At 43.7% G+C, this 27460-nt stretch overlaps 1 protein-coding gene across 1 annotated transcript in view; it reads left to right on the forward strand.

Annotated features, from left to right (window-relative positions):
• TRMT11 (tRNA methyltransferase 11 homolog) overlaps positions 1–27460 on the forward strand; it is a 587167-nt gene that overhangs the window by 148034 nt on the left and 411673 nt on the right. Inside the window, exon 3 of the mRNA XM_044063974.1 lies at positions 21353–21426. Within this exon, the coding sequence (XP_043919909.1) occupies positions 21353–21426 (74 nt within the window). The remainder of the gene's footprint in view (positions 1–21352; positions 21427–27460) is intronic.

The following is a 27460-nucleotide window of genomic DNA, read 5'->3' on the forward strand; positions in this document are numbered from 1 at the left end:
GTGGTCTCTGAATCCTGTTATAGTGGCGGAGATTTTCAACCGCTGGGGTTTCCCTTGCTGCTACCTTTTTGCATCCCCAACCAACTACAAGTACAGCAATTACTTTGCCCTGATTCCCCCTCAGGGACAGTCACCCAGGGACACTCTGGTCCACGATTGGCCCTCGGGTCTGCTTTATGCCTTTCCCCCTCTCCCTCACATTCCCCAGTTCCTGAAGAAAGCCCGCCAGTTGAAGAGCACGATAATCCTCATTGCACCATATTGGCCTCAGCAAATTTGGTTCCCCTTCCTATGGCCTCACCTGCTAGATCAACCATGGATTCTTGATCCAATTCCGGATTTGATCTCCCATCTGCAGAACCTGATTCACCCCAACCTGAACAGCCTGAAGCTCACAGCTTGGTTCCTTCATTTCCAGTGATTGCCAGGCAGACTGATCTTTCTTCCCCAGTACGTGACATTGTTATTGCATCTCATAAGTCTTCCACTAGAACTACTTGTCTCAGCAAGTGGAAAAGGTTTACCATTTGGCTGAAGGAAAAAGAGATAGACCCTTTTTCAGCACCAGTGCCGGTAGTACTGGAGTACCTGTCCAGTTTATTCCAATCTGACCTATCTGCTTCTACCATTCGAGTTCATTTGGCCGCAATATCGAATTTTCACAATAGTGTCCATGACTCTTCTCTTGTGTCACACAAATTATGCAAGACTTTTCTAAAAGGCGTAAATCATTTGAAACCCCCTTTTAGAGAGCCTAGTCAGCCATGGGATCTGTCTCTAGTCCTGCAAGCGTTGACTGCAGCTCCTTTTGAACCAGCCTTTTCATGCGACCTCAAGTTCCTTTCTTGGAAAACTTTGTTCTTGGTCGCCATTACTTCGGACAGACGTATCTCTGAACTTCAAGCTTTATGCATCAAACAACCTTATTTAATCTTTCATAAAGATATAGTGTCATTGAGAACTAATCCTTCTTTCCTGCCAAAAGTGATCTCTGAATTGTACATTAACCAATACATTGAATTGCCAGTTTTCTTTCCGAATCATTCTAACAGAGGAGAGCATTGTCTACATACCCTTGACATTCACAGGCAATTTCGTTTCTATCTAGACAGAACTAAGGCTTCTCACAAATCAGATCAACTATTCCTGGCCTATTCTGGTCCTAGACTTGGATGTGCTGTTTCTAAGGTCACACTGGCTAAATGGTTAAAAGACTGTGTGACATTTATTTACAAAACTCATGATATTCCTTTGACTACAGTAGTTAGGGCTCATTCCACTAGGTCGGTCGCTACTTCTGCTGCATTTCATGCAAGAGCTTCTTTACCTGACATTTGTGCAGCTGCAACTTGGGCTAGACCCCATACCTTCATCAGCCATTACAAATTGGATTTGGCCTCCAGAGGAAGAGCATCCTTTGGTTCAGTGGTGCTCAGGAATGTCCTTCCATGAGAGCCTCCCAGGAATAAAAGTAGCTGGGGACTCTGTCCCAGGTGTAAGGAATGAACGAGGATTAACAATATCAGATAAAGAAGTTATGTCTTACCATAAAATTCCATCTGTATTGTTGATCCTCATTCAGTCATTACGACCCTTCCTCTTTCCACCTCCTGAGGCGTGTAGTGGATCTCATCATCTGGTTTCATTAGGTACTTTGACCAGAGGTAGCCTCTACTTCCTTTGACTTGCAAACTCAATCTGAGGTAACAGGGAGAGGAGAATTTTGGATAAGCGTTTAGCTCGAGAGTTTGTGGCTGTCTTGAGCTTGGAAGATGGCCGGCTTGGTTCAGAGGTCAGAACAGATAACCCAGGCATAATAACTGAATGAGGATCAACAATACAGATGGGACGTTATGGTACGACATAACTTCTTTTTCTCTGCACTTCCCTTTGGCTTATTTACTGTGCCCAGAGTTTCCACAAAATGCTTGGCTCCAGCCATTGCATACTGCAGGCAGAGAAATATCCAAATGTTCCCATATTTGGACGACTGCCTGATTCAGGCGGACAGTCAGGAATTGCTGATGTGAGAGTGTTCAATCTCGCCTTTGTTCTTACACATGGGTTCGGAGCCGATCCTCGGCTCCGTGTCGGCCGCTTGCAAGCTCTGCATCGAGAAGAAGCTCGAGATCACCTAATACCCACAACCCCCTCTGCCTTTACCTCAGATCTAGTTTGCCGCTGCAGCGTTCGCATCACTGGGTCGAGCTCGAGCACCTGAGATAAGATTTAGAATTTTATTCTTGTATTTTTTCTTGATACTTTAGTGTTATAAGCTGTTTAGTGATAATTTGTGTGTGTGTGGTAAGGTATAAGGGAATCTCGGTACCGTTAAGTTATAAAACTTAGTTAGAGTTCTCTTCGGGGCCTACCACCCCTTATTGGATTTGACAACCGGATTGACTTTCACTACTGGATTTGACAATTTTACCGGACTTGACTTTTTACTGGATTTGACTATTTTTCTACTTAGAGTGACATGTCTGAAAAGGCCAAATCAGGGTTCAAGCGTTGCCAATGTGGGCAAAAAATGTCAGTAACTGACAATCATAGTTCCTGTGTCTACTGTCTTGGCCCTCTCCATCTGCAAGAAGACTGCTCTATTTGTCATTCTTTCAGTGGGAGGGTCATGACAGATAGGCGCAGGAAACTAATGGACAGGGGTTTATTAAAACCTTCCTTTCAGGAGGCTCTGGATGCTTCTGACCAGGCATCCAAGTCCTCGAAGGAATCGAAGACGTCGGAGCCCAAGTCATCGGCTCCAAGCTCTTCGACTAAAGTTAGATCACCGGTTCCACAGACTTCAGGGCCGAGTGTTCAACTGTTGTCAGTTTCCGAGCCTCGAGTCTTGGAACCGGTGATGGAGCTCCCTCCCTCGACACTATTGAGGTCGGCTCCGTCTTCGGTTCCTTCGACCCGTTCTTCTAAGCTCTCCGATATCGATGTGGACCGTGTGGTGCAGAAGTTATTGGAACATTCGGCCCTATCCAAACTTATCTCGGTTTCCACCCAATTGGTGTCGAAACTTGAAGGCCTTCCATTATCTCCATCCCTTCCTCCTCCGAGACCTGTCCAGTCTTTGGAGCCGGAAGAGGTTGATCTACTGATTGTGGAGCCCTCGGTGCCAGAACCGTCCTTTTCTCGGTCTGCTCCTTTCACCTAGACTCCGTCGGATCCGGTACCGGAGTCTCGAGCCGACGATCCGTCCTGGTTCCGGGGCCGAGTCGAACCGACGTTTCGGTTCCGACTCTTCCTCTCGGGCCTCGGCGGATCGATTCGGCTCCGCCTCGGGTCGATGCCTTCGTGCCTGTCTCGGGATTCTTCCCATTTCTTCGAACCGGAGATTCCTCGACTCGGGACCCGGGGCCTCGATCTCATGAGGAAGGTGTTGTCTACCCAGACAACCAGATCAGTAGAAGCAGCCTCTCCTCCCCATAAAGGACCGTTATCTTCCTCTGCACCAACGGCCACATCCAAGCGTCGAGCACCGGTGTCTCAGCCACCCCTGGAGGGTGCCCCCTCTTCCTCGGAGGCTTCTTCGGATGCTCCCCCTGAAGAGGTCCCTAGGAAAAGATTGTGTAAGAGGAGACACTTAGATTCTCCACAAGAATCTTTAACATCCGATACTGACTTGGATGAGTCAGAAGGGTCCCCAAAGTCACCTTCAGAAGATGTCTCTTTTTCTGACATCTTGGAGATCATGAAGCAGAGAGGTGATTGGCAGTCCCTCCCCCCTTCTGAGGATGAGTCAGTCTTGCTGAAGGCATTTGGTGCTCGCCCTTCCTCCTCCTGGGTCACTCCGCCCTTCGATGAGTTAATGGACTTGATTGCTCGAAGGGCGTGGGAGACACCTGACACGGTGGAACCGGTCCCTAGGAAGCCTAATAAGTACATCACTACACCCCAAGACAAGGCTTACCTCACTAAAGGAGTTCCAGTGGACGCCATGGTGGTGGCAGCGGCCACGAAAAAGGAGATGTCGGAATCTTCCTCATTTGTCCATCCACCTAACAGAGATTCTAGGACTATGGACAGATACGGGAAGCGCATTTTTAGTTCAGCGGCTTTTTCTATGCGGTCCCTGAACTATTTGACCCATTTTACACGCTTACAGAGGGATCTAGTCAAAGAGTTGGGAGATACCCTCCAGGGTACTACAGATGCTGCGGTCTCAGAGAAAGTTTCAGCACATCTAAATACCCTTACATCCATTGTTAACTCATCCATGAGGCTGATATCATACGCAGCCGAAGGATCGAGTAGGGCAGCGGCTTCAGCGATTGCTCTTCGTAGGCAATCCTGGATGCGCTTATGTTCATTTGCGGAAGCCTTCAAGTCTTCCTTTACTAACGCCCCATTTGATGGTGCCACACTTTTTGGCCCTAAAGTAAAGGAGACCCTTACCCGGTGTGAACAGGAGGGAAAGACTCTGTCTGCTGTCGGAGTCCGTTTTTCCACCCCTTCCAGACCGTACCCCAAAGGGCAACGTGGTGGGAAAATGTGGTTTCGAAAACCCCAAGGATCTTTCCCAGGCACACAGGGTGATGCCCCTCTAGAGGCAGAGGAGGGGCAGAGGTGGAAGATGCCGCCCTGGCGGCAGAGGGGTCCGCAAAACCAAGGTGACAGGGATACCCCCCCTGGAAAACCTTTCCAGCACTCCTGAGAGGAGGCCCGACTGTCCTGCTCTGGAGGCAGTTGGGGGTCGCTTAGCTTTATACCCTCAGGCCTGGCAAAACTTTACTACAGACAACTGGGTAAAAAGCGTTGTTACCAGAGGTTACAAAATACCATTCCTATCCACCCCCATTCCAAAGAAAAACTCCCAGATGTACCCCCATCTGCGAGACCCAGCAGCTATAGAAATTTCAAAGCTGCTAGAAAAAAGAGTCATCCAACCAGTCCCAGCGGACCAAATAGGATTTGGGACTTACTCAAGGTTCTTTTTATTTCCAAAGAAGACAGGGGACTGGAGGCCGATTCTGGACCTAAGCAACCTCAACACCTTTGTCAAGAAGGAAAAGTTCCGAATGGTCACGCTTCAATCAATCCTTCCATTCCTACAGAAGGACGACTGGATGTGCTCAATAGATCTGAAGGACGCATACTACCACATCAAAATGGCCAGGGCATCCAGGGATCATTTGCTTCGGCTGGGAGCCAGTCACTACCAGTTTCGAGCCCTGCCCTTTGGTCTGACCTCAGCCCCCAGGGTTTTCACCAAATGCATGGCAGTGGTAGCGTCTCATCTGAGGCGCCTAGGATTCCAGGTGTTTCCGTATCTGGACAACTGGCTCCTGTCTGCCACCACCCGGCGTCAACTGATACAGGCCAGGGATTACACCCTACAACTTTGTATTCACCTCGGAATTTCCGTAAATTTCGAAAAATCTTTACTACAGCCATCACAGCATATCTTATTCATAGGAGCGGAATTAGATATGCATCATTTGATTCTAAGGCTTCCTACAGAAAGGATAGTCGCACTTCAAAACAACATTTCTCTCCTTCTGTCATCCAAAAAATCCCCGGCAAAGCTGGTTCTAAAGGTCTTGGGTCTCATGGCAGCTTCTCTCATTGCGATACCATTGGAAAGACTACACATGAGAGTTCTACAATGGCTGCTGTTTGCACAATGGTCGTTCCAACAGCTACCTCTGACACACGAAATTCTGATAACAAACACATGCAAATCACACCTAACTTGGTGGCTTCAGACTTGCAACCTTTCCAGCGGAAGACCATTTGTGCTACCCACACCGTCAGCGACGATAACGACGGACGCTTCCCTGATAGGGTGGGGGGGCATCTTTCAGGGACAGACAGTCCAAGGCGAATGGACCAATCTGGAGTACAATCTGCACATCAATGTTCTGGAGTTGAGGGCAGTGTTTTTAGCGTTGCAACACTTTGCTCCCCTTCTTCCTCTAGGGACTATTGCAGTTCAGACAGACAACATGTCCGTAGTCTGGTACATAAACAAGCAAGGGGGAACCAGGTCTTATCAACTATGCAGAGAGGCCATGAGAATTTGGCAATGGGCGGAGTCCACGGGTCGCTTTCTGATCGCAACGCACATCCCGGGTCATCCAACGTCATAGCCGACAGGCTGAGCAGAGCAATACTGTTGCCTCACGAGTGGTCCCTCAAACAGTCAATTGCGAACATGATATTTCGCAAGTGGGGCCAGCCTTCCTGTGATCTGTTTGCGTCTCCAATGAACGCCAAATGCAGGAGCTACTTTGCTCTATTACCCCCTCCAGGGGAAGTCCCCAGGGACGCGCTGGTGCACGATTGGCCCCCGGGTCTCCTGTATGCTTTTCCTCCATTTCCCCTGATTGCAAAGTTTCTGCAGAAAGCCAACAACCTTCAGAGGACGATAATCCTCATTGCCCCATTCTGGCCTCGTCAAATTTGGTTCCCCTTTCTATTGCATCACCGCATTCGGGGACCTTGGATGCTGGACCCAGAGCCAGATCTACTGACTCACTCGTCAGGAGTTCCTCACCCATCTCTCGAATCACTCCATCTAGCAGCTTGGCTTTCTAGCCAGGTCTGATTCCCTTACACCGGCGGTTCAGAATATTTTGGTGGCTTCTCATAAAGCTTCCACTACAAAAACCTACACCAGTAAATGGAAACGTTTCGTCTTCTGGGCTAATTCACATCATTTGGACCCTGTTATAGCTCCGTTGAACAAGATCTTGGAGTTTTTGACAGAATTGTTTCATGAAGGAGCTTCTCCTGCTACTTTAAGAGTGCAATTGGCTGCCATTTCTAACTTTCATGTGGAAGAATGTGGTGCGCCTATTATGGCTCACAGACTTTGTAAAGCTTTTTTAAAAGGATCTTTTCATATCAGACCACCAGTTAGAGTTCCTACATTACCGTGGAATCTGAACCTCTTACTTTCTAAATTGATGTTGCCCCCCTTTGAACCAGCCTCAGTTTGCCCATTGAAATTTTATCGTGGAAAACTCTATTCCTGGTGGCCATTACATCCGCTAGGCGAGTGTCTGAGCTTCAGGCTCTTTCTATTAAACACCCTTATTTAATTTTCCACTCTGACAGAGTATCCCTTCGCACTAATCTATCCTTTCTCCCCAAAGTTTGCTCTACTAATAATATTAATCAGTCCATTAAATTACCCACCTTCTTCAAAAATCACTCTAATAAATTAGAGTATATGTTGCACAAATTGGATGTCCATAGACAACTCAGGTTTTATTTGGATAGAACAAAAGATCACAGGAAATCTGATCAACTGTTTGTAGCCTTTGCTGACAGCAGGAAGGGTGTAGCAGTTACGAAACGAACTCTTTCCAAATGGCTAACTGATTGTATCACATACGTTTATGAGGCTTCTAATCAAACCTTATCGGTCAAACCTAAAGGACATTCTACGAGATCAGTGTCTACATCCTTAGCTCACGCAGCTCACTTACCATTAGACACGATTTGTGCGGCTGCTACTTGGGCTAAACCACATACATTTATCTCTCATTACAAAGTGGACAGGGTTTCTAGGGATAGGGCAACCTTTGGTTCCACTGTGCTCAAGAACGTTCTCCCGTGAATTCCTCAGGATCATGGAGCTAGGGACGCTACCCATGTGTAAGAACAAAGGCGAGATTGAACACTCTCACATATAGAAATTATGTCCTTACCATAACGTTCCATGTGGAGTGTTCATCTCGCCTTTGTTCTTACACTCCCACCCTTCCCACCCTTAGGAAGAACGTTCGATTTGGTGCCTGGTCTGGAGTATTCTCCTTCTGCAGTTGCAATAGTTGTATTGTATGATACACTTGTGTATATATATATATATATATATATATATATATATATATATATATGTATATAGATGATCCTATCATTATGTAAATTTTGGTATGTGTGTGTGCTCTCTATGGCTGGTTTGCTTGCAAACTAGATCTGAGGTAAAGGCAGAGGGGGATTGTGGGTATTAGGTGATCTCGAGCTTCTTCTCGATGCAGAGCTTGCAAGCGGCCGACACGGAGCCGAGGATCGGCTCCGAACCCATGTGTAAGAACAAAGGCGAGATGAACACTCCACATGGAACGTTATGGTAAGGACATAACTTCTATTTGTAGCACCTGACATTTGTGAAACACCTTCTCACTTCCTTGGGGTACACCATCAATGAAAATAAATCAAAACTGGTACCCAGTCAAAAGATTGTATTCCTGGGAGCAGGCTTGGACACAACATCCCAGATGGCATTCCTCACTTCAGAAAGACAAGTCTATCTGACAGCCTACTTCAAACAAATGGCCACCAGTACCCAGTTATCCGCACGAAAAATGCTGCAGGCCCTAGGGTTCCTGACCTCAATGTATACTGCTAATTCCATATGCAAGACTGCATATGAGGAAACTTCAATGGTACTTAAAAAGTCTTTGGTGCTAACATTCTCAGGACCTGTAAACAGTTATTCCTATCATACCCTCTCTAAGAACAGAGTTCTTTTGGTGGGCAGAAGCATGCTACCACAACAAGGGACTGCCCTTTTCTCAACCTCACACCACCCAGACCCTAACCACAGACGCATCAGACTATGCCTGGAGAGCACACATGAACGGCAAATGCATTCAGGGCCACTGGAGCTCAAGTCAAATTCATCTGCACATCAACCAGAAAGAGATGCTAGCTGTGCAGAACGCCCTGACAGCTTTCAGATCCCTACTCTTTCCAGGACAACTGCTAATAAAAACAGACAACACCACAGTTATGTGGTACATAAACAAGCAGAGGGGAACCCACTCCTACCCGCTCTGCAGGTTAGCCATGGCCCTGTGGCACACAGCCTTGGACATAGTCCATCTGCAAGCTCAATTCCTGCCAGGCAAACAACTCACTGACAGACAACTTAAGCAGAAATCTCTTAGACTCACACGAATGGCAATTGGAGCCCAGCACCTTTAACCTTCTGATTCAGAAATGGAGGACCCCAGAGGTGTAACTCTTTGCCTCCCCCTACAACCACCAGCTCAGCAGATTCTGCACCAAGAATCCTCACAGCAGTGCCTGGAAAGTGGATGCCCTATCTTTTCAGTGGGTAAATCTGTCAATCTATGCCCCCCCCCGCCCCTTCTCTCAAGAGTATTTCTCAAGATAAGACAGGACATACCAAGGACAATTCTGATTGCCCCGGACTGGCCATGCCAGCACTGGTACCCACTCCTGCACAGCCTGTCACCAGTACCACCCTGGCACCTACACCAGAACCCAACCCCGCTCTCTCAGCAGGAGAGACATATTTTGCATCCACAACTGCAAACTCTAAATCTTGCAGCCTGGCCTATTCCTTGAATTCTCCCCCAGCAACTCTAAGCAAGCAGGTGCTGGACGTCATTCTTGAAGCCAGAAGACCCAGTACAAGAAAATCCTATGCTGAGAAGTGGAAAAGGTTCAGCTCATGGATTGTAACTAAAGGAGAGGAAACAACTCTGCCTTCCCTCCCTCTTATCATGGATTACTTAGAAGGTCTTCTCCACAGAAGCCTGTTCTTCTCCTCCATTAAGATTCATGCCTCAGACATTTTGGCTAATTACAACACTGAGCCACTTCTCTTCTCTCACCCTCTTATCAAACAGTTCCTGAGAGCGGCAAACAACTTAAGGCCACCAAGGAGAGCACCCACCCCTGCTTGGGACTTTAACCTTGTACTGGAAAAGCTCACGCTTCCCCCCTTTGAACTTGCTGCATCAGCTGAGTTAAAATTCCTCTCTTGGAAAACAGCCTTGCTTCTGGCCATCACTTCAGCTAGAAGAGTGTCTGAGCTACAAGCACTGATGGCTGTGGAACCCTTCATTATTTTCCATGCTGACAGGGCTTCCCTCAGGACTAACCCTTCCTTCATGCCTAAAGTGGTATCCAGTGTGGCTCTCAACCAATCCATCCATTTGCCAACTTTCTTCCTAATCCTCAAAATAAAGGGGAAAGGATCCTGCACTCCTTGGACGTGCACATACAGCTCAGATTCTACCTTGATAGGACTAAGCCCTTCAGAAAATCTGGCCAGTTACTAGTCAGCTTTGCAACAGGGTCAGAGGGCAAGGCCATTTCAAAACAAACAATTTCCAAATGGATAGCACACTGCATCCATTTCTGCTACAAGCACCATGGAAAACCAACCCCTCAGGGGGTCAGAACACATTCCACTTGGGCAATATCAACCTCTACAGCATTTCTCAGGGTAGTCCCTACCAGGGACATTGGAAGGTGCTATCTGGAGTTCAGTACACACCTTCACCAAGCATTACCACCTGCCTATCTTTTCCAAATCCAGGGCAGGTTTTGCAACAGCAGTCCTGCAAGGCATACTAGCCAGCCCTATCTCTTCTTGACTGCCTCCACCCTTCTTCAGCTTTGGTACTCCACCCAAGTGTGATGACTGCAACAGTGAAACATGAAGAACATAGTACAGTTATGTACACTACACTGCATCCTGGGATTTTCCTCTTTTCTGCAACAGTTTCTTCCTTTTGTTGTAAAGTTTGTTTATGGCAGGGGACCACCAAATTGGCTTCCTTTTTTTGGAGGAGAGCACTTGGTTCTATTTGGGATGGAACGATTCATGCATGAGTGGATGTGCTCATACAGTGCCTTAGTGTAGGAATCAGCAGTCGAACTTTCAGTTCCCGTCTGCATGGGTGTCATGAAGTTTGTCACTTCTGACTTGAGTAGCATGAATTTGGCTTTGGAGAAGTTTTGTATGGAGGTTTCCTTACCCGGGGGGTGGGGGCGGGATGTGGATGTTAAGGGTGATTAGCTTATGATCAGACCTGACAAATGAGGGGGTGACCATATGTGTGGAGCATCGATTTCCCATGTTGGTAATGACCAGGTCTAGGATATTGGAGTCCCTGATGGGACTATGGATTAGTTGATCCAGGGCATTGGAATTTATGAATTCTAAGAACCATTGGGCAAAGGTGTTGGTACACGAGTAGTTTTCCCAGTTTATGGCAGGGTAGTTGAAATCACCCAGTATTAGGGTGTTTGGTTGTATCTTAATACCTTTCAGTATGTTTAGAAAGGTGTAGTGAGAATTTTGGGGCATGGTGGGGGATCTGTAGCAAGCTACAATTTGGATTGCAGTCTTACCTAGTGTTAGTTGCACCTGGAGAATTTCAGAAGCATTGTGTTGGGCAACTAGCCTGGTGGTGTGAATATCCTTGGCGAATATGGACAGTCCTCCACCTTCAGTGTCTCGGTCCTGGTTTGGTGGCCGAAAAGTGTGGTAAGAGTTGTAGTCTGGTATTGCAGGGGTGCTCTCTGGAGACTTAAACCAGGTCTCAGTTACTGCACAGATGTCGATGTTCTCCATTTTTAGGAGTGCCTCGAGAGAGTGCATTTTGTGGTTTATACTTCTAGCATTACCTTCAGAAATTGCATGCTTGTACCTATTACGGTGGTGGTTTTGTCCTTTGAACTTTGACTAAAAAAGCCAAGAGCCTTAGCCAGTAATCTGAATCCCAGAGGCGACAGGTGCAGACCATCTCTGGCAAAGCATCGTGGTCTGTCGATCATGTCGTCCCAGGCAGACAGTTACTGGATCCCCTTTGAATGACACCAGAAGCTTAGCCAATTGTTGAAATCAATAATTTTGTCCTTATATTGTGGTATCATTCTGGGTGAAGGCAGGATGCTACTCAGGGCTAGGGTCATACCTGCCTGGGCCACATGATCCAAGAGCTCTTCCATGTCTCTTTTCATGTAGTCCAGGGAGGTACGTCTCAAGTCATTCAGTCCAACATGGACAATGACAGTCATATTTGTACTTGTTGTGGAGTGACGTGAGTGCATGCATTATGTGGCGGATCCTGGCACCCGACAGGCAGCTGACTGTAATTTTCCACTTGTTCAGCCTGGTAAGTGGGACGTCAGTGTGCCTGACTATAGAGTCACCTATGACTAAAGTGTTAGGTATGTTGTCTTGCCTTAGGGGCTTTTGCTGGGTGGCACACTGGTGTTGTGAGCTGTGTGACATTTTGGTTGTGATTGGTGTTTGTTTGCATTTCAGCTTCGGAGGTCCTTGTTGCTTGGACAGATTACAGTTAAGGGCCTCTGCATGCGTGGATTTAGTGTTGCTTTGTGTGGGTGTTGGTGGTGTGGGTTTAGAAGGGCTATGTGTTGCTTGAGGTGTAGTGCTGGTGTTAACCTTCTACTCTTGACTGTCTAGCACAATCTTGGGTGGAGAGAGCTTTGCTTCAAGTTTGGCTATGTAAGTGCATCTTTCACAGGTTGTAGTGTTGGGTGGTAGGAGGAGAGGATTGTTTGTGTACATGAGGCAATTGCTGCATTTCCGCGGTATGCCCAGATTCACCAGGTGGACAGGAGAAATCACCGGAAGCTGACCCTTGGACATGCCTTGTTTAGTGCTTTTTTTGTAAAGTACAAGAGTTTGCAATTATAGGCTGTTTAGTGCCTACAGTTAATTTCTCCTTAATTAACAAGGAGAGTTGCGTGCTTGTATCAGTTTTAGGCTTCCTAGTGCTTTCCAGCAAGTATTAGAGCAAGTGCTAGTCACAAGGATGCTTAAAGGTAAGATGAAAAAAATGGTTTATCCTAAACACTGCAGTGTGCACTAGATAAGTTAGATATGAAAGTAGGTAACTTAAGTTTTACCTGTCTAAAAAGTTAAGTTTTAGTGGAGAGTCACTATTTTTAAAACAGCAAGATAGATTGAAAGAGGGTGGTCACTTTTGTATTCTGGTACTATAACAATGAGTGAGAAGGTCACTAAAAAACAATTAGTAAAAACAAAATGAAAATTCCAGCTAAGCTACAACTTCCACTGAGTGACCTCCCAAACCTGTTGTATCAGAGGCACAAGGGATATATGCAAATGATCCTTATGAACATCAGGTGTTTCAGCTCATTGGCAAACAAGTCATGGGCATTCAGAATCGCCAATGAGCTGAAACACCTGATGTTCATAAGGATCATTTGCATATATCCTATGTGCCTCTGATACAAGAGGTGTGGGAGGTCACTCAGTGGAAGTCCCAGCTTTGCTGGAGTTTTCATTTTGTTTTTACTGATTGTTTTTTCAGTGACCTTCTCACTCATTATTTTAGTTTGTTGTTTGGGATTTTTGCAGTGACCCTAATGATAATGGACGTCAGCTGGGTATAACAGCCTTAGTCAAACACTCTTCTTGTACTGTGCTGAGAAGGTCATAACAAGGCCAAAATATGTATATCCACAGCTAGTGGGGGTTAGCTTTATTGTCCTGAAATTGTCCAGTAAAATGGTGAAACAAGTCATGGGCATTCAGAATCACCAATGAACTAAAACACCTGATGTTCTTAAGGATCATTTGCATGTATCCCATGTTCCTCTGATACAAGAGGTTTCGGAGGTCACTCAGTGGAAGTTCTAGCTTTGCTGGAGTTTTCGTTTTGTTTTTACTGATTGTTATTCTGGTACTATGGAATACAGTAGGCTGGCCAATAAATGTAAATAGCCGAAGGGGAGTGATTTCACAAAATGATAATTTTGTGCTTACTCACACAAGCCAGTGAAAGCTTGATGATATCAAGGCTAAATTTATGGATGGTCCTCTGGATAATAAACATTTGTTTGGTGCTGCTCCTGCAGAGTTGTTTAAGTCCCTGCAAGAGAAAGACAAGGTTTTAAAGGAGTTGAGGCATATTTTTGTTTTCCCTGTGCCCATGTTTCAGAGAAATTATCCTAATAAGCCTGCTTTTGTCTGTAGACAGTCTCCCCACAAAGGTAAAAAGAGTGGTAGAAGGGCTCCCCCTGCTAGGGCTACTTCTACTTAGAGGCCTCTTTTTCTGACAAACCAGGTGCTGTCTGACTATCCTTACCCGGTTCTTCTCAGTCACATTTCCACTTTCTTACATCTCTATCTGTCCCTTCCTATTTCAAGATGCTTGGGTTGTTGTTTCCATTATTTGCCAGGGTTATTACATGGTTTGCAAATCCCTTCCCCCTTTTTGGGGAATTCCTCAGCCTCCTCAAGAACAGCTGCCCTTTTTTCCAGAGGTGCTTAAGGGCCTGTTGGCCCTGCAAACTATTCAGGAAGTTCCATTTCCTCAAAGGTGGATGGGATTTTATTGCAGAATGTTCTTGATCCTCAGAAAAGAAGGCACCGGCAGTCCCATTCTGGATCTTTCTCAGCTAAGCACTTTTTTGAAGGTCCCTTCCTTTTGGATGCTGTGCCTTCAAACCTTGTTTTCTCTGCTACTTCGTAAGGTTTTTCTAGTTTTCCTGGATGTCAAGGATGCTTATCTGCACATTCTTGTTCATCCCCTTTTCAGGAAGTTTGTACATTTCTCTGCTTCCTGGCATTTTCAGTTCTTTTCTTTGCCCTTTGGCCTGTCTACTGCCCAAATGATCTTCACCAAATGCTTCGCTCCTGTGATTGCCTTCTGCAGGTTAGGAGGGATGCAGGTTTTTCCTTACCTAGTCGACCTGCTTATTCAGACCTCCTGCAAAGCCTGGGGTTTACAATAAATTTCATGAAGTCTTTCCTGACTCCTTCTCAGGATCATGTTTTTTCTGGGATGCAGGATCCAGACTGTTCCAATGCTAGCATCCCTGCCTCCTCATAAGGCCTTAACTCTCATTGCTTTCATTCAGACCCTTTTTCCTGAGGCTTCAGCCACAGTTAGAGAATTTCTGAGGGCTCTGGGTTACATGGCTTCCACCATTCATATGCTCCCTTTGGCCAAGCTCCACATAAGAAAGCTCCAATGGTTTCTAAAGTCAGTTTGGCTTCAACATTCTCATCCTTTAGATTTTCTAGTCCGTCTTCCATGCCTCAAGCTGGAACTTCGGTGGTGAATTCATTAGTTGTCCCACTACCCAGGGCTTCCATTTCAGCCTCCACTCCCCCTCTCAGGAACTTTTAAAAGATGCCTCAGACATGGGATGGGGGGCTCCTTTAGCCCTCTGAAGGTGCAGGGCTTTTGTCACTTCAACAAAAGAAAGACCAGATCAATGTCAGAGTTGAGATCTCTTTTGCTGGCTCTTCAGGCTTTTCATTCTCTTTTCCTTCCAGGGCTCCTCACGATTCACATAAATAATACCACAGTGATATGGTACATCAAAAAGTAAGGGGAGGCAACGTCTCATCTCCTATGCATGTTAGTCCTTCAGGTTTGGTAGCTGGCTATCCAGTAACAGATGACCCTTCAGGCAGTTTACATTCCTTCAGATCAGAACATAGTGGTAGATTCTCTGAGCAAGTCTACAACACAATCCCATGAGAGGATGATACACATGGAAGTGTTTCTGGACATTGCCCACCTATGGGACACTCCTCAAGTACATCTGTTTGCCTTCCCTCTGAACAGACAACTTCCTCTGTTTTGTGCCAGATCACCATACCCTCTGGCCTGAAAGGTGGAAAATTTCTTTGTGCCTTCCCTCACTTCCTGTCATTCTGAAAGGCCTATTCAAAATAAAATGGGATGCTTCCAAAATCTTGCTGGTGACTCCTTTTTTGGCCCAGACAGCATTGGTTCCATCTCCTTCTGCATCTTGCCAAGGGCAATCATCAGAAATTATCTCACAGGGTGGACTATCTCCACACCTGTCCACTCTTCATCTGACATTGTGGGTGATAGAGTTTTAATCCCCTGTAGCCACATTTGTTTCTGAGGACATGCTTCAGGTCCTGCAGGAGGCCAGGAAACCCACTACTAGGAAGTTATACTTATACAAATGGAAGAGATTTACTGTTTAGTGTCTTTCTCATAACCTGGATCCACTTACTGTGTATGTTGCTTTGGTTCTTTCTTGTTTGTGTGAATTGCTCAATGCTGAGTTGGCATATACTTCTGTTAAGGCCCACCTATCGGCTATCACTGCTTGTCTGCCTTTGACTCTCCCTTTACCCTCCAGATTTGAGGCTAAACAGTTTCTTAAAGGTGTCCTTCACATTAGGCCTCCCACTAAGCCTGTCCCTCCTTCCCGCTACCTTAATTTTGTTTTAGAAAAATTGACTCCAGCTCCTTTTGAGCCTGCTGCTTCAGCTTCCTTACAGCATTGTTCTTGGAAGACTGTTCTTTTGTCCTTACTTCTGCTAGATGGGTGCCTGAGCTGCAAACCCTTATGGCTGTTGTTCTTGTTTTAGCTTTCCATAAGGACAGGGTGTCCCTTCGTAGTAGTCCTTCTTTTATGCCCAAGGTGGTTAATGAGTTGTCTCTTAATCTTTCTGTTCATTTACCCACTTTTCCTCCTTCTCCACAGTCTGCTAGTGAGAAGGTTTTGCACACCTTGGGTTTGCGTAGACAACTCTGATAGTATTTGGGTAAGGCCAAAGCTTTTTGGCTCTTCTTTTCATGGGAAGAGCCTTCCTTCTTCTGTTAAGACTCATTCTACTAGGGCTGTGACTTCTTCTGGTGCTTCTTTCAAGGGGATGAATACTAATTCTATTCTTGAGACAGCTACCTGAACTTCTGTGCATACCTTTACCAGGCATTATAATTTGGATGTGATTTCTAGTGCCAAAGCTGGCTTTGCTAGTGCCATTCTTCATGGTTTCCTGGAGGGCTGAAAGAATACTGCAGCAGTGATATGGAAGGACATAGTACAGTTGTGTAAAATCTTAATCATAACAGTAGATGTCCTTCTCATCACGGTTGCAGTGTTCTCTCCCTCCCTCCTCCGATGGTCCTTTTTCCTTCTGGATATGATTGTTACCTACTATACTTGTATCTTTGGACTGTCATTCCTCCTGGGACTTTTAATTTCTGAAGTTGGTACATCCAGATGTCATCTTTATTCCCTATGCTGTTTGCGGTGAGCATACGTGTGATATACCGAGTGCCCATTACCGCCTTAAGGTTTTTCTGTTTGTATGTATATGTGTGTGTGTGTGTGTGTGTGTGTGGGTGTGTGTTTGTGTATATGTATATATATATATATATATATATATATATATATACATATATATATATATATATATATATATATATATATATATATATATATATATATACATATACATAAGTGTGTGTGTGTATAATATATTATATATACACATATATATGTGTGTGTGTGTGTGTGTGTGTGTGTGTAGATATATATATATATATATATATATATATATATATATATATATATATATATATATATATATGTACTGTATGGATTGTGTTGATTATGCTCCATTATTTGGAAAAAACAAAGCAGTTAAGCTCTAGAGTGTCACATAACCCGACCGTAATAAATAGTAAGCATCCCTTGATCTCACCGATCATAACCCTGTATTATGGGTCCTTGACACGGATGCTAAGATTCACCTCTCGAGCTTTGCTCTCAAGGTGAATTTCTTGGCATTCATGTCTCAACACATAATAAGTGGGTTATGGTTAGCGGCTAGATCATGGTCCCTATATATATATATATATATATATATATATATATATATATATATATATATATATATATATATATATATATGTACACATACCACACACACACATACATATTCCCCCTTTACCCATACTTTGATGACTACCTCATTCAAGCAGAAGTCTCTAGGTGAGTTCCACATCACCATTAACTTTTCAATAATTTGTTTCAGGGAGCCTGCGGCTCTCCATCAAATTGCAGACATCCTGTTGTACTCTACAAGGAGCCTAGTCTTTCTAGGGGTCCTGTTGACCACTAACTTTCAGAAAACTTTTTTACCACAGTCCAAAGTACTCTCTCTCTCTGGTCCTCTTCTGGCAGAATGTCCAGGAGAAGAAAGTAATCACTGCAGAGGTGTGATGGGCTTTGTGGTTTTCTGCATCCTAAAGTTGCATAAGACAGAATTAAAGTGATACCACAACAACTGATGGTGCTATCATTCACAGTCTCTGGAGACCCAGCTTTCTCTCTCTTTGCTTAAAGAAGCAGATCTCAAGGTAGATAGGACAGCTAGAACACAATGTGTGGATGCCCTTCAGATTACCATAGCCCACTCAAGGCATGCTCACAGATTCCTTTAACCCAGCTTATGGTACCCATATGGAACAACTGAAAGTGAAGGACACATGGGACCAAACATAAGGAATAAATACATAAATGTGAAGGAAATGATGGCTGTGATCCTGATCGTAACAGCATTTAAACAGATTTGGGAGAAAATAATTCCTCCAAATTTTCAAAGACAGTAATTGTCAACAGTGGTGTGCATGTCAACAAACGAGGAGGGACTCACTCCAGCATATTGTGGCGATTGGAAATGTAAGCCTGGGCGATTGCTCAAGAGGTGGACATCACACTCAGAACAGCATACAATCCCTCCTGAGATAGCATAGATGCTGACAGTGATCTTCCTGACTCTGATAAAAGATTGGGGTGTTCCAGAAATAGAACTGTTTGCCTCACTGTAAAAGGTACACCAACGAACATTCTGCTACAGACAGTAACTCCAGCTGCTAGATAGATAGATGCCGTCTCCCTGAAATAGCTGCTTGATAGGTAGATAGGTGCCTTCTCCCTGAAATGGAAGGTCTGTTTCTGTATGCTTTTTCTCCTAAGCTCCTGATCCCCAGGGTATTACAAAAGATCAAGAACGACAGGCCAGAGGCCAATTTGATAGCTCTTATTTAGATCAGATAACACTGTTTTTTTTCCTCTTGCTAAGCATTGAAAGGAAAAGAGCGGTGGTGTTGCCTCAGTATGTCACCTTCTCATTTGGAGCAAGGGGTCCCTTGTGCATCCAGCCTGACCACTCTAAGGCTAACACCTTGGATGGGTTCACCTTAACCTCAGCTGGACACATTTCTGAGAGGATGTAGTAACTATCACTATTTTTTTTTGAGGGAGGGCTAGGATTTTCAAAGTGGAACAGATTTTCCCTCTGCATATCCATCAACCAAGACCTAAGCACTGCACATGTGACACTTGTCTTGGACTGTCTGTCAGACATCTTCAAGACAGGCATCTCTTATGCTTCCCTTAAAGGTCAACATGTCTGCTGTCTTAGCCTGCCTTATAGTAAACCTTCACCCCTTGTACTCAGACTCATTGCTGAAGCAGTTTCCAAAAGTGATATTGCATGTTAGGCCACCTAGCTGAAAAGCATCTTTACCATGAGACCTCAACTATGTTTTAGTCAATCTAACTTAGCCCCTTTTGAACCAGCCCCCCCAATAATGTTTATCTTGGAAGACACTGTTCTTTTAGCCTATCGCTGTTGTTGCCTCTACAAGAAGGATCTCAAAAGAGTTACAAGTATTAACATGCAGGAAACATTCTGTTTCTTTTTTTTCTTCCAGGGCAGATTTATCCCTTTGCACCAATCCCTGCCAAAATTAATGATGGAAGAGATGCAGATGTCCTGGATAAAACAAAATAAATTAGTATTTTGTATCCCTGGTTAGGAGCAAGGAAAGATGACCAGTTAGTAAGCAAGCCTTTCTAACTGACTTGAACTTTGCACTTGTTACTCCTGTTCTAATTATGGTAAACAATTCCCTTAGGAATGTGAAAGCCCATTGCAACAGAACCAATGTGGCCACCACAGTATTTCTTAGTGGGGGGGGGGGGTTGTCAGCATCCAGTCAGTTCTTGAAGCAACTACATGATCCTCAGTGCATACCTTCTCCAGGCTGCACAGCCTGTGCATGGCCACTGGTGCCAGAGCAGCATTTGCTTCTGCCATTTTGCAAGGTATACTTTCCTGAATCACCTTTTCCAATTTGCCACCCACTACTGATAAGCTGTGGGAGTCATCCTACAGATGGCGACTGCAACATTGAATAGTATCGTGGACATAGTACATTTGTGTTAGGAGTTTACCATTAATGTAGATGGTCAATCACATTCATTGCTGTAGTACATATTCCCTCCCTTCTTCCCCCAGATCCTTTCTCCTGTGTTTGGTGTTAGTACTCTTTTTTTTTTTTTTTTTTTTCCCCTTATCTTCCCTGTCATCTCCCTACCAAGTCTCCTCCCTCCTTGACCTTGCTATATTTACAGGGTGATTGGGGATGTAAGAGGTGGGTCTTTTACACAGTGGATGCTCCCGCCTGGTCCATTCAGGCTGTTATTCCAGTTTGTAGCTCCTCCCATTATCAAGACAAGAACAATATAAAAATGGCATAGAGCCAGTGCGCCCCCCCCCACACACACACACACACACACACATACCAGCAGTGCACTTGCGTGACTGTGGGAGTGAGTTAGCTGAAACATTTGGGGGAAGGTACAACTTTGGAAATCAGGCCAGCTGCTGGGTTTCTACAGACAGTGTAGTCTACAGATGATGGCTGCAACAATGAATGTACTCATGCATCTACATTTATGGTAAGTCCCTAACAAAACTACTTGATTTTAAAACATGCAGAAGAAAAGTTTTTGTGATGTTCCAGTTCTTGACTTACAGTTATGTCCATGTTGCTCACAACAGAAGCAGTTTAGTACTAAATGTTTGTTCAGGATGAGAAGTGCTATGGGAGCAGAATGCACAGGTTTTGAACTTTATCTTATGATTTCTAGACTTGGAATCTCAGTACATCCTATTGTGATGCTGACTTTTCCATTAACTTTATGATTTATTTTTACATAATTTGATGAAGCTTACAGAACTGACAAAGAGGGATGAAGCCCTAACTATGGCTCTGGTGACCCAAGTTTGAATAATAGCTCAGGCACTTGATGCATGCAGGGAGGATGGACTTGCTAATACAGAGATTGGACAGTGTGTGCAGTGTGTACATACCCAGACACTCCTTATAGATGATCGCTTGTGGAGGCTGGAGATGCCCAGGAGGTGTTGCACATAGGGGGCAGGTTATAACTGAGTTGCATGTGAGAAGGTGATGATGCACCAGCATAGCCTATTACACCTGGGATGAATGGACATGTGCAGAGGGCAGGTCTTTAGGAGGAAAAACCTCTCTAGCAGTGGTGGGATGCTGCTCCAGTGTGCTTAGATCTAATTACTAGTCCCAGTCTGACTTAGCCTAACTGAGCTAGTCTGGTTCAGTAGAATTGAAAGATGAGGAGAGGCTCCTGGAACTAGCCAGTTGTTACCTGTGGGAAGCCCAAAAATTATGAAGAAAAAAGTGTTGTGAGACAAAAAATAAAATTTATAAAATGTTGCCATGCTTTAATTTGTCTGTGAGGTCAGAATGGTTTTGCTTCCCAGCAAAAAGGCTATAGTATATATATATATATATATATATATAGTGTATTCTGATGTGCTGTTGAAAACCATCTATAATTACTTTTATTTTTAGTTAACTGCTTAAAAATTGACAAATGAACGTATGTTTAGACCACTTTTTTTCATATTTTTTTTTTCTTGTTAATATTTAAATATTCTGTCGCTGCAATGGTGTCTTTCATTGTTTTTCAGAGTCCGTTTTTGGTTCTTGACATCCACAATGAAGAAATTGCCAGAAGAGTGATGAAACGAACTGTCTGTGCAAAGTAGGGAGTGTTAATTCCTTTTTGTAACTTTTATAAACTACATAAATTCTGAAAATTAATTATAAAAAGCTTGCTAAGATAAGAAAGAATGTCTGCAGTCATTATTTAATTTGTGAAAATGGTGGGTGATTTAAAAAGGATGGTGGAAAAAAAACCCTTTTTACTCTCCATGAGACAAGCCAAAACAAAAGGAGTGGTCTCAGAGGAGGTGCCATCAAGACTATGCGCTAGACAAGGCTGTCCAGTGGCCACAGGTTTACCTGTCTTCCTTACTGAGAAATTTGCATTAATGGTTTATGAGCATTTAGCTGAAGAATTGTGAGTTAGTGTGGCAGAGAAAATCCTGATTTAGACTTTTTGCAGATGAGTACATCCTAATAGCAGAAAATGTGTAGAGCATTCTCCTGAAGGTCCTACCAGTTTTCATGAATTTGAAATGACAAGTTGATCTCTACTTGTTGTAAGAAAACTGTTTTAGTATGCCTGGTTTAGAATCAGGTAAAGGGGGTTGTGGTGAAATTTGGGAAGTTGAGCTTCCCGTATACCTGGGATTAGATGTATGCATTCCACTTCAAAATAGAATCCCCTATATTTTTGCAGCAGGAAGCTCCAGCAATAGTAAGGGAGTAACCACCATTATTTAAAAGGCAAAATTAGACAGAGTGAATTTAATGAGAAAAGATATGCAAGCGGAGGTTTATATTCATGAAATGTTATAAAGATTTATGTAGAACTTGCTTCATTGTATGCCCCTTGTGATAACGAGTCATCATTTTAACAATTATCTGCATCTCTCAGTAGTTATTCAAATAATAACACTATTTTGATGTGTATTGGAATTTAATCATGTTATATGAGATTAAAAAGGTTCTGGTCCACAATGTAATTTCAAAAATCCCTTTTAAAAAGACACAATATCAGCTTAGAGAACCTCATTGACTATTACAGGTGTTTTTTCATGGTGGAAATGATTTAAAGTCTTCATCTCCTTCGCATAGATCTTAAGGCAGATTAGATTATGCTTATTTTCCTTTTCTCTAAATCCACATGCATTAGAATTTAGCATTGATTCAGGCTCTTTCTCAAATCACTGTCTAATCTCATCTCTCTAAACTTTCATTTTACAAGTATGGTGCATCAATCATTTAAATGGAAATATAATCTAAACCTGTTAAATGACATAAGTAGATTATGAAAAAGATAAAATCAGAATTTAATATTTTTTTCCTTGCAACTAGGCATATGTACAGCATACAGTATCACAGTACCAGCTGGACATCCTTAAAAGTGATAATTTGAGGATATCTAATATGTTCCCTTGTATGGCTGCAGTGCATTTTATTGATTATTTTTTTTTTTGTTCAAAGAACAAAGTTGTTGTTGTTCGTCTTTTCGGCTTTTCCCGGTTAGGGGTCGCCACAGCGGAACTCCGGTCCGCTAAGGATTGGCAGTAGATTTTTTTTTTTTTTTGGTGCCTAGTGGCCAGCCCGATGCCCAACCTTCAGCGAAGGTACGCCCATTCACCCATTTCTTTCGGAGGCCACTCGACCACGGGGAGGACATGCAGACTCCACACAGAAGGCACTCCAGCCAAGAACCGAACAGGAGAACCTCTTGCTGTGAGGCAACAATGCTACCGCTGTACCACCGCAGCTATCAAACAAAAAAATCATCAAATCGCAAAACATTAATTGCAGCATTGCAAGGAAAGTGGTCCTGCCCCCCTGTTGGAACCATGTTAAAGCCCAGTTGAGAATTTTGCAATGTTTTGTGTTTGATGTTTTTTGTTCCGTATTTTGTTCCTTAAACAAATTGAGATTTAGGAATGTAAACATATGTATATATTTTATACATAGTTATAGAAGCATGTGTAGAAAACTGTTGTCATAGAAAATGAAAATTTTCTCTGGTTTAGACATGGAATTTCAAAGTTAGTTTCTCTAAGATGAGTAATCACTTGGTGGATTTACGAAGTTTTTAAAATATTCATACTAAGAATTCATCATATTTTAGTCCAATATCTCAACCAAATATTCTGAATGAGGAAGCCTACCTTCAAAATTATTAGCTTTCATTTTAAAACTTAAACATCCAAATAATAATATAAAAAAATAAACAGTGGCATATATTTTACTAATTGCATAATAATTTGCAAAGATTTATTCAGATTTGCCAACAGATTTATTCTTATCAAAATTTACTCATCTCTTGACAGGATGTTCACCACTTTTTTCTGTGCTTTTCATCCACCCCCTGTCCTCTCAACTCTGATAGATTTCCTTGCTCAACCTTTACAAAAAATACACACACACACACACACACACACATATATATATATATATATATATATATATATATATATATATATATATGTGTGTGTGTATATACAGAGAGAGAGAGAGAGAGAGAGAGAGAAAGAGAGAGCTGTAGATATGAGGCCAAAGTTGTCTATTACCTGCTTTCTACAATCTCTCTCCTATCCGCCTAACATTGTATAACCATGTCCATGTGCACAGTATCAGAGATGTACCTTTGAATACATTATCTTAAAGCCAAATTCAGACCCCAGTCTGATTGGAAAGTATAGACCCCTTTCATTTATAGATAATGACATAAAATTCTTGTCTATGATTATTGCTAAAAGATGCAGATCTAAATCTGTTTGTATGATTTTTAGATTTTCAAGCTGGATTCATGGAAATCTGGCAAACATTAGAAAAATAATTTACTGCTGAGATATATTCTTTATTACAACAGTGTCTATTCCAGGCAACAGATGGCATTTGTTTTCACGGGTCAAACCCTCAGTAAGTCCTCAAAAGCTCCATTGGGGCACAGGAAGCAAAGTCTCCTAAGACTTCCTTGGAGCCACCGTTAAATGTTCCCAAGTCATCAAATCTGAGCTTGTTAAAATCGAAAAGACACTGTGGACCCAAAGCCTCCATATCCTAAGCCTTCATATCCCATTGTTATTTCTGCCAGTTCTACCACTCAAATTACATATCCTAAATCATCGGATCCAAAGCCTAGCACATCTTACATCTGAGGACTCGCTCACCAGAGTTTGTGATAGAACCTATCCCCCCTCAACTCCATTCTCCTTTTATGCAGACACCTAAAAGCATTCCAGACCTCAGTGTACTACTTCATCCATCTGTCCTCCAGGAGTCTTTCTGAAGTGGATGTGGATAGGATTATGTAAAGTTGCTCAGATCCAGATGGGGGTTATCTCGTCTCTGTCCCCCATTGCACCATGGAACCTTCCTGCCACTACCCACACAGTTTATCTCCTTCTCTGATCCATCCATCAGTTTCAGAGCCCCAGGATCGAACTTTTCCAAGAGTTCAGTGTCGGATCCAAAGAGAAGTACTTCTTTGACTGCAACAATACCCCTGGCCAGTTTTGTTCCTGTGCCTTTAGATTGGGATGAGTTCCGCAGCCAAAGTGTCAGTGTCGGAAACGTGGGGTCACCAACAAAGGAGCTAGCAGGGCTGAGCTCCTATGTCCACCCCCCCCAACAGAGAAGCTAGGGTGCTGGACAGATGGAAAGCATGTATTTTGTATTTACTTTGGTGACTTTCACCCTGAGGTCCCCCTGAACTACCTGGTACACTTTACAAGACTATAAAGAGATTTGACAGAAGAACTATCAAACTCTCTCTCTCTCTTGGAGTCTGTATCTGCAGAGGATTTTAAAAGATCATATTCCCAGCTGGCCACACTCTTGTCAATTTCCAATGTGTCCATAAGGTTAATCTCTCATGCAGCGGAAGGAGCCTGACAGCCGTTTCAGGCATTGCTATAAGGAGACAAGCCTGGATGTGGCTATGCAACTTTGCTGAGCCTTTCAAGTGTTCTTTCATCAGTGCTCCTTTTGATGGAAGATCCTTGTTAGGCCCCACTGTGAAACAAATGCTTACCTGCAATGAACAAGATGGAAAGACCCTGTCTGCTATAGGAATTAAATTTTCTACCCATCAGCAAACTTTTTCAAGGAATCTGAGAGGTGATAAGAAAATGTGGTTCTGCAAATCCCTGGGACATTTCCAGGACTCACGTGGAGACAGCTACTTCAGAGGCAGAGGATGGAGTTCGAACAGAAGATGCCAACTTCGAGGCAAAGGTGACCTGCAAACTTAGGGTTCCCGAGATTCTTTTCTGGATAGACCCTTTCAGTGCTCTTGAAGTGCTGCCGACTGCCCACCATTGGAGGCAGTTGGGGGATATTTGTCCTTGTCCTTGCATCCAGAAGCTGGGGATTCTATAACAAAAGATACTTGAGTATTAAAAATAATATCCAGAAGTTACTTCATTCTCTTTTCCCACTTTCTAATTTTCAAAAGAAAGAAGCTCCCCAATGTTCTGCCCAGTCATTGGGAAGATGCAGCACAAGAAATGCTAAAGTTGCTAGACAGAAGTGTCATCCAAGAGGTCTCACCAGACAAAACAGGATATGGAATTTACTGACAGTTCTTTTTAGTGCCAGAAAAGACAGGAGACCCGAGACCAATTTTGGATCTAAGCAAATTAAACCAATTTGTGAAGAAATCAAAGATGTTCTTCGTGTTTCATGGTTGCAGTCATCACATTTGGGTAATCTGCTTGCAGTATCCCTCAGTCGGCCTGATTATCAAAGTCTTGGGTCCTGCGTCAGATGCTGTCTCATCTTCTGTGACGTCTGGGAGTCAGAGGTATAAAGCATGCAGCCAACGCCATTACATCAGCCTTTCTTGCCGTGCGGTGCCCAAAGCAGAAGCAGTTCGCAAGTGCCGGTCGGCCGACTCCTGAAATTTTCATTTTCGAGTTTCAGAACCAAAGTCTTCAATTAAAGCTAAGTGCCCCGTTGGGGAAACTTTTTCTTGCTCTAAACCGATGTCAGTAAAAGTCAATAATTGAATTTCTTGTGGAAAGCAAATACCTCATAAAGATTTCCATTCGTACTGTATTCCTTGCCTAGGCCCTGACCACGACGCACCTCGCTGTCAGTTTTGTGTCTTATTTAAGCAACAAACTATTCAGCGTCGGTATATTTATGCTTCTAAATATTTTGGTACTCGGTTCAATTATCCAGATATGTCTTCGGTAAGCCATCCGACTACCGACATTCCGAAAAAATGCAAAGATAAAGACAGAGACAGGCCACCTAGGTCCAAAGCTGTCGACGACGCTTCTCCTAAGTCAGTCGCAATTCGCCAATACTCAGTGAGGTGCTTTCGCAGCCCCTGATACACGCTACTTCAGATTCGCAGGCCTCTACTGAGACCCATTTGGAGTCTGGTATGCTGCGAGATGCTTCAGCTGTGGAACCTGCGGATGTCTCTATCTTGGTTGGGTCTGGAGCCGCTGTGCAGGCACTGGCTTCTGAGGGTGTATTCAGGCCTACTGACTTGCATATTAAAACCGATGCCATCTTCTTCTTCAAGGCCTAAAACTCAAGCCATGCCTAGAAAACCGACACCCAGACCACATGGTCAGGCCTCTATGCCTAAAAAACAAATTATAAGAATGGCTGAAGACCTTATTACTTTAATCAGGGGAAGCCAACCTTCCCCCTCTAAGAGACCTAGGACTGAATTTGCTTATGATGACTTCTGACCAGGATTCTGAAGTTTCAGTTTCCTCTGATGACCAGGATTTACACTTATCTACCCATGAGGATTCTGATACAGAGGACTCTATTCCCTCTGCTACCCCCCCCCCCCCCCAGGGGATTTCTCTTTTGGTGAAACCTTGCATACTCTTAGGGAGCATTTTCGTTGGGAAAGCCAGGATTATTCTGATTTTAAAAAGAGGCTTAGGGATTTCTTACTCCTGCCCCAGCACAGGCCTTTAGCTATCCCTCCTGTATTAGACATTGTTGATGATGCCTTTTCGGAATCTAGCTTGTCCCCTGACTCTTTACCTCCTGCTCCCAGAAAACCTGATAGATATTAAGGGTTCCTGACTCTCACAAGTTCCTTTTTAAAAATCCTATTGCGGATCCTGAGACCATTTCACAGGGACCCAAGGGCATTAAGGCTACCCCCTCCGATA

This window comes from Protopterus annectens, chromosome 1.part0 (genome assembly GCF_019279795.1).
Source record: "Protopterus annectens isolate FY-2018-M chromosome 1.part0, PAN1.0, whole genome shotgun sequence".
NCBI lineage: Eukaryota > Metazoa > Chordata > Ceratodontiformes > Protopteridae > Protopterus > Protopterus annectens.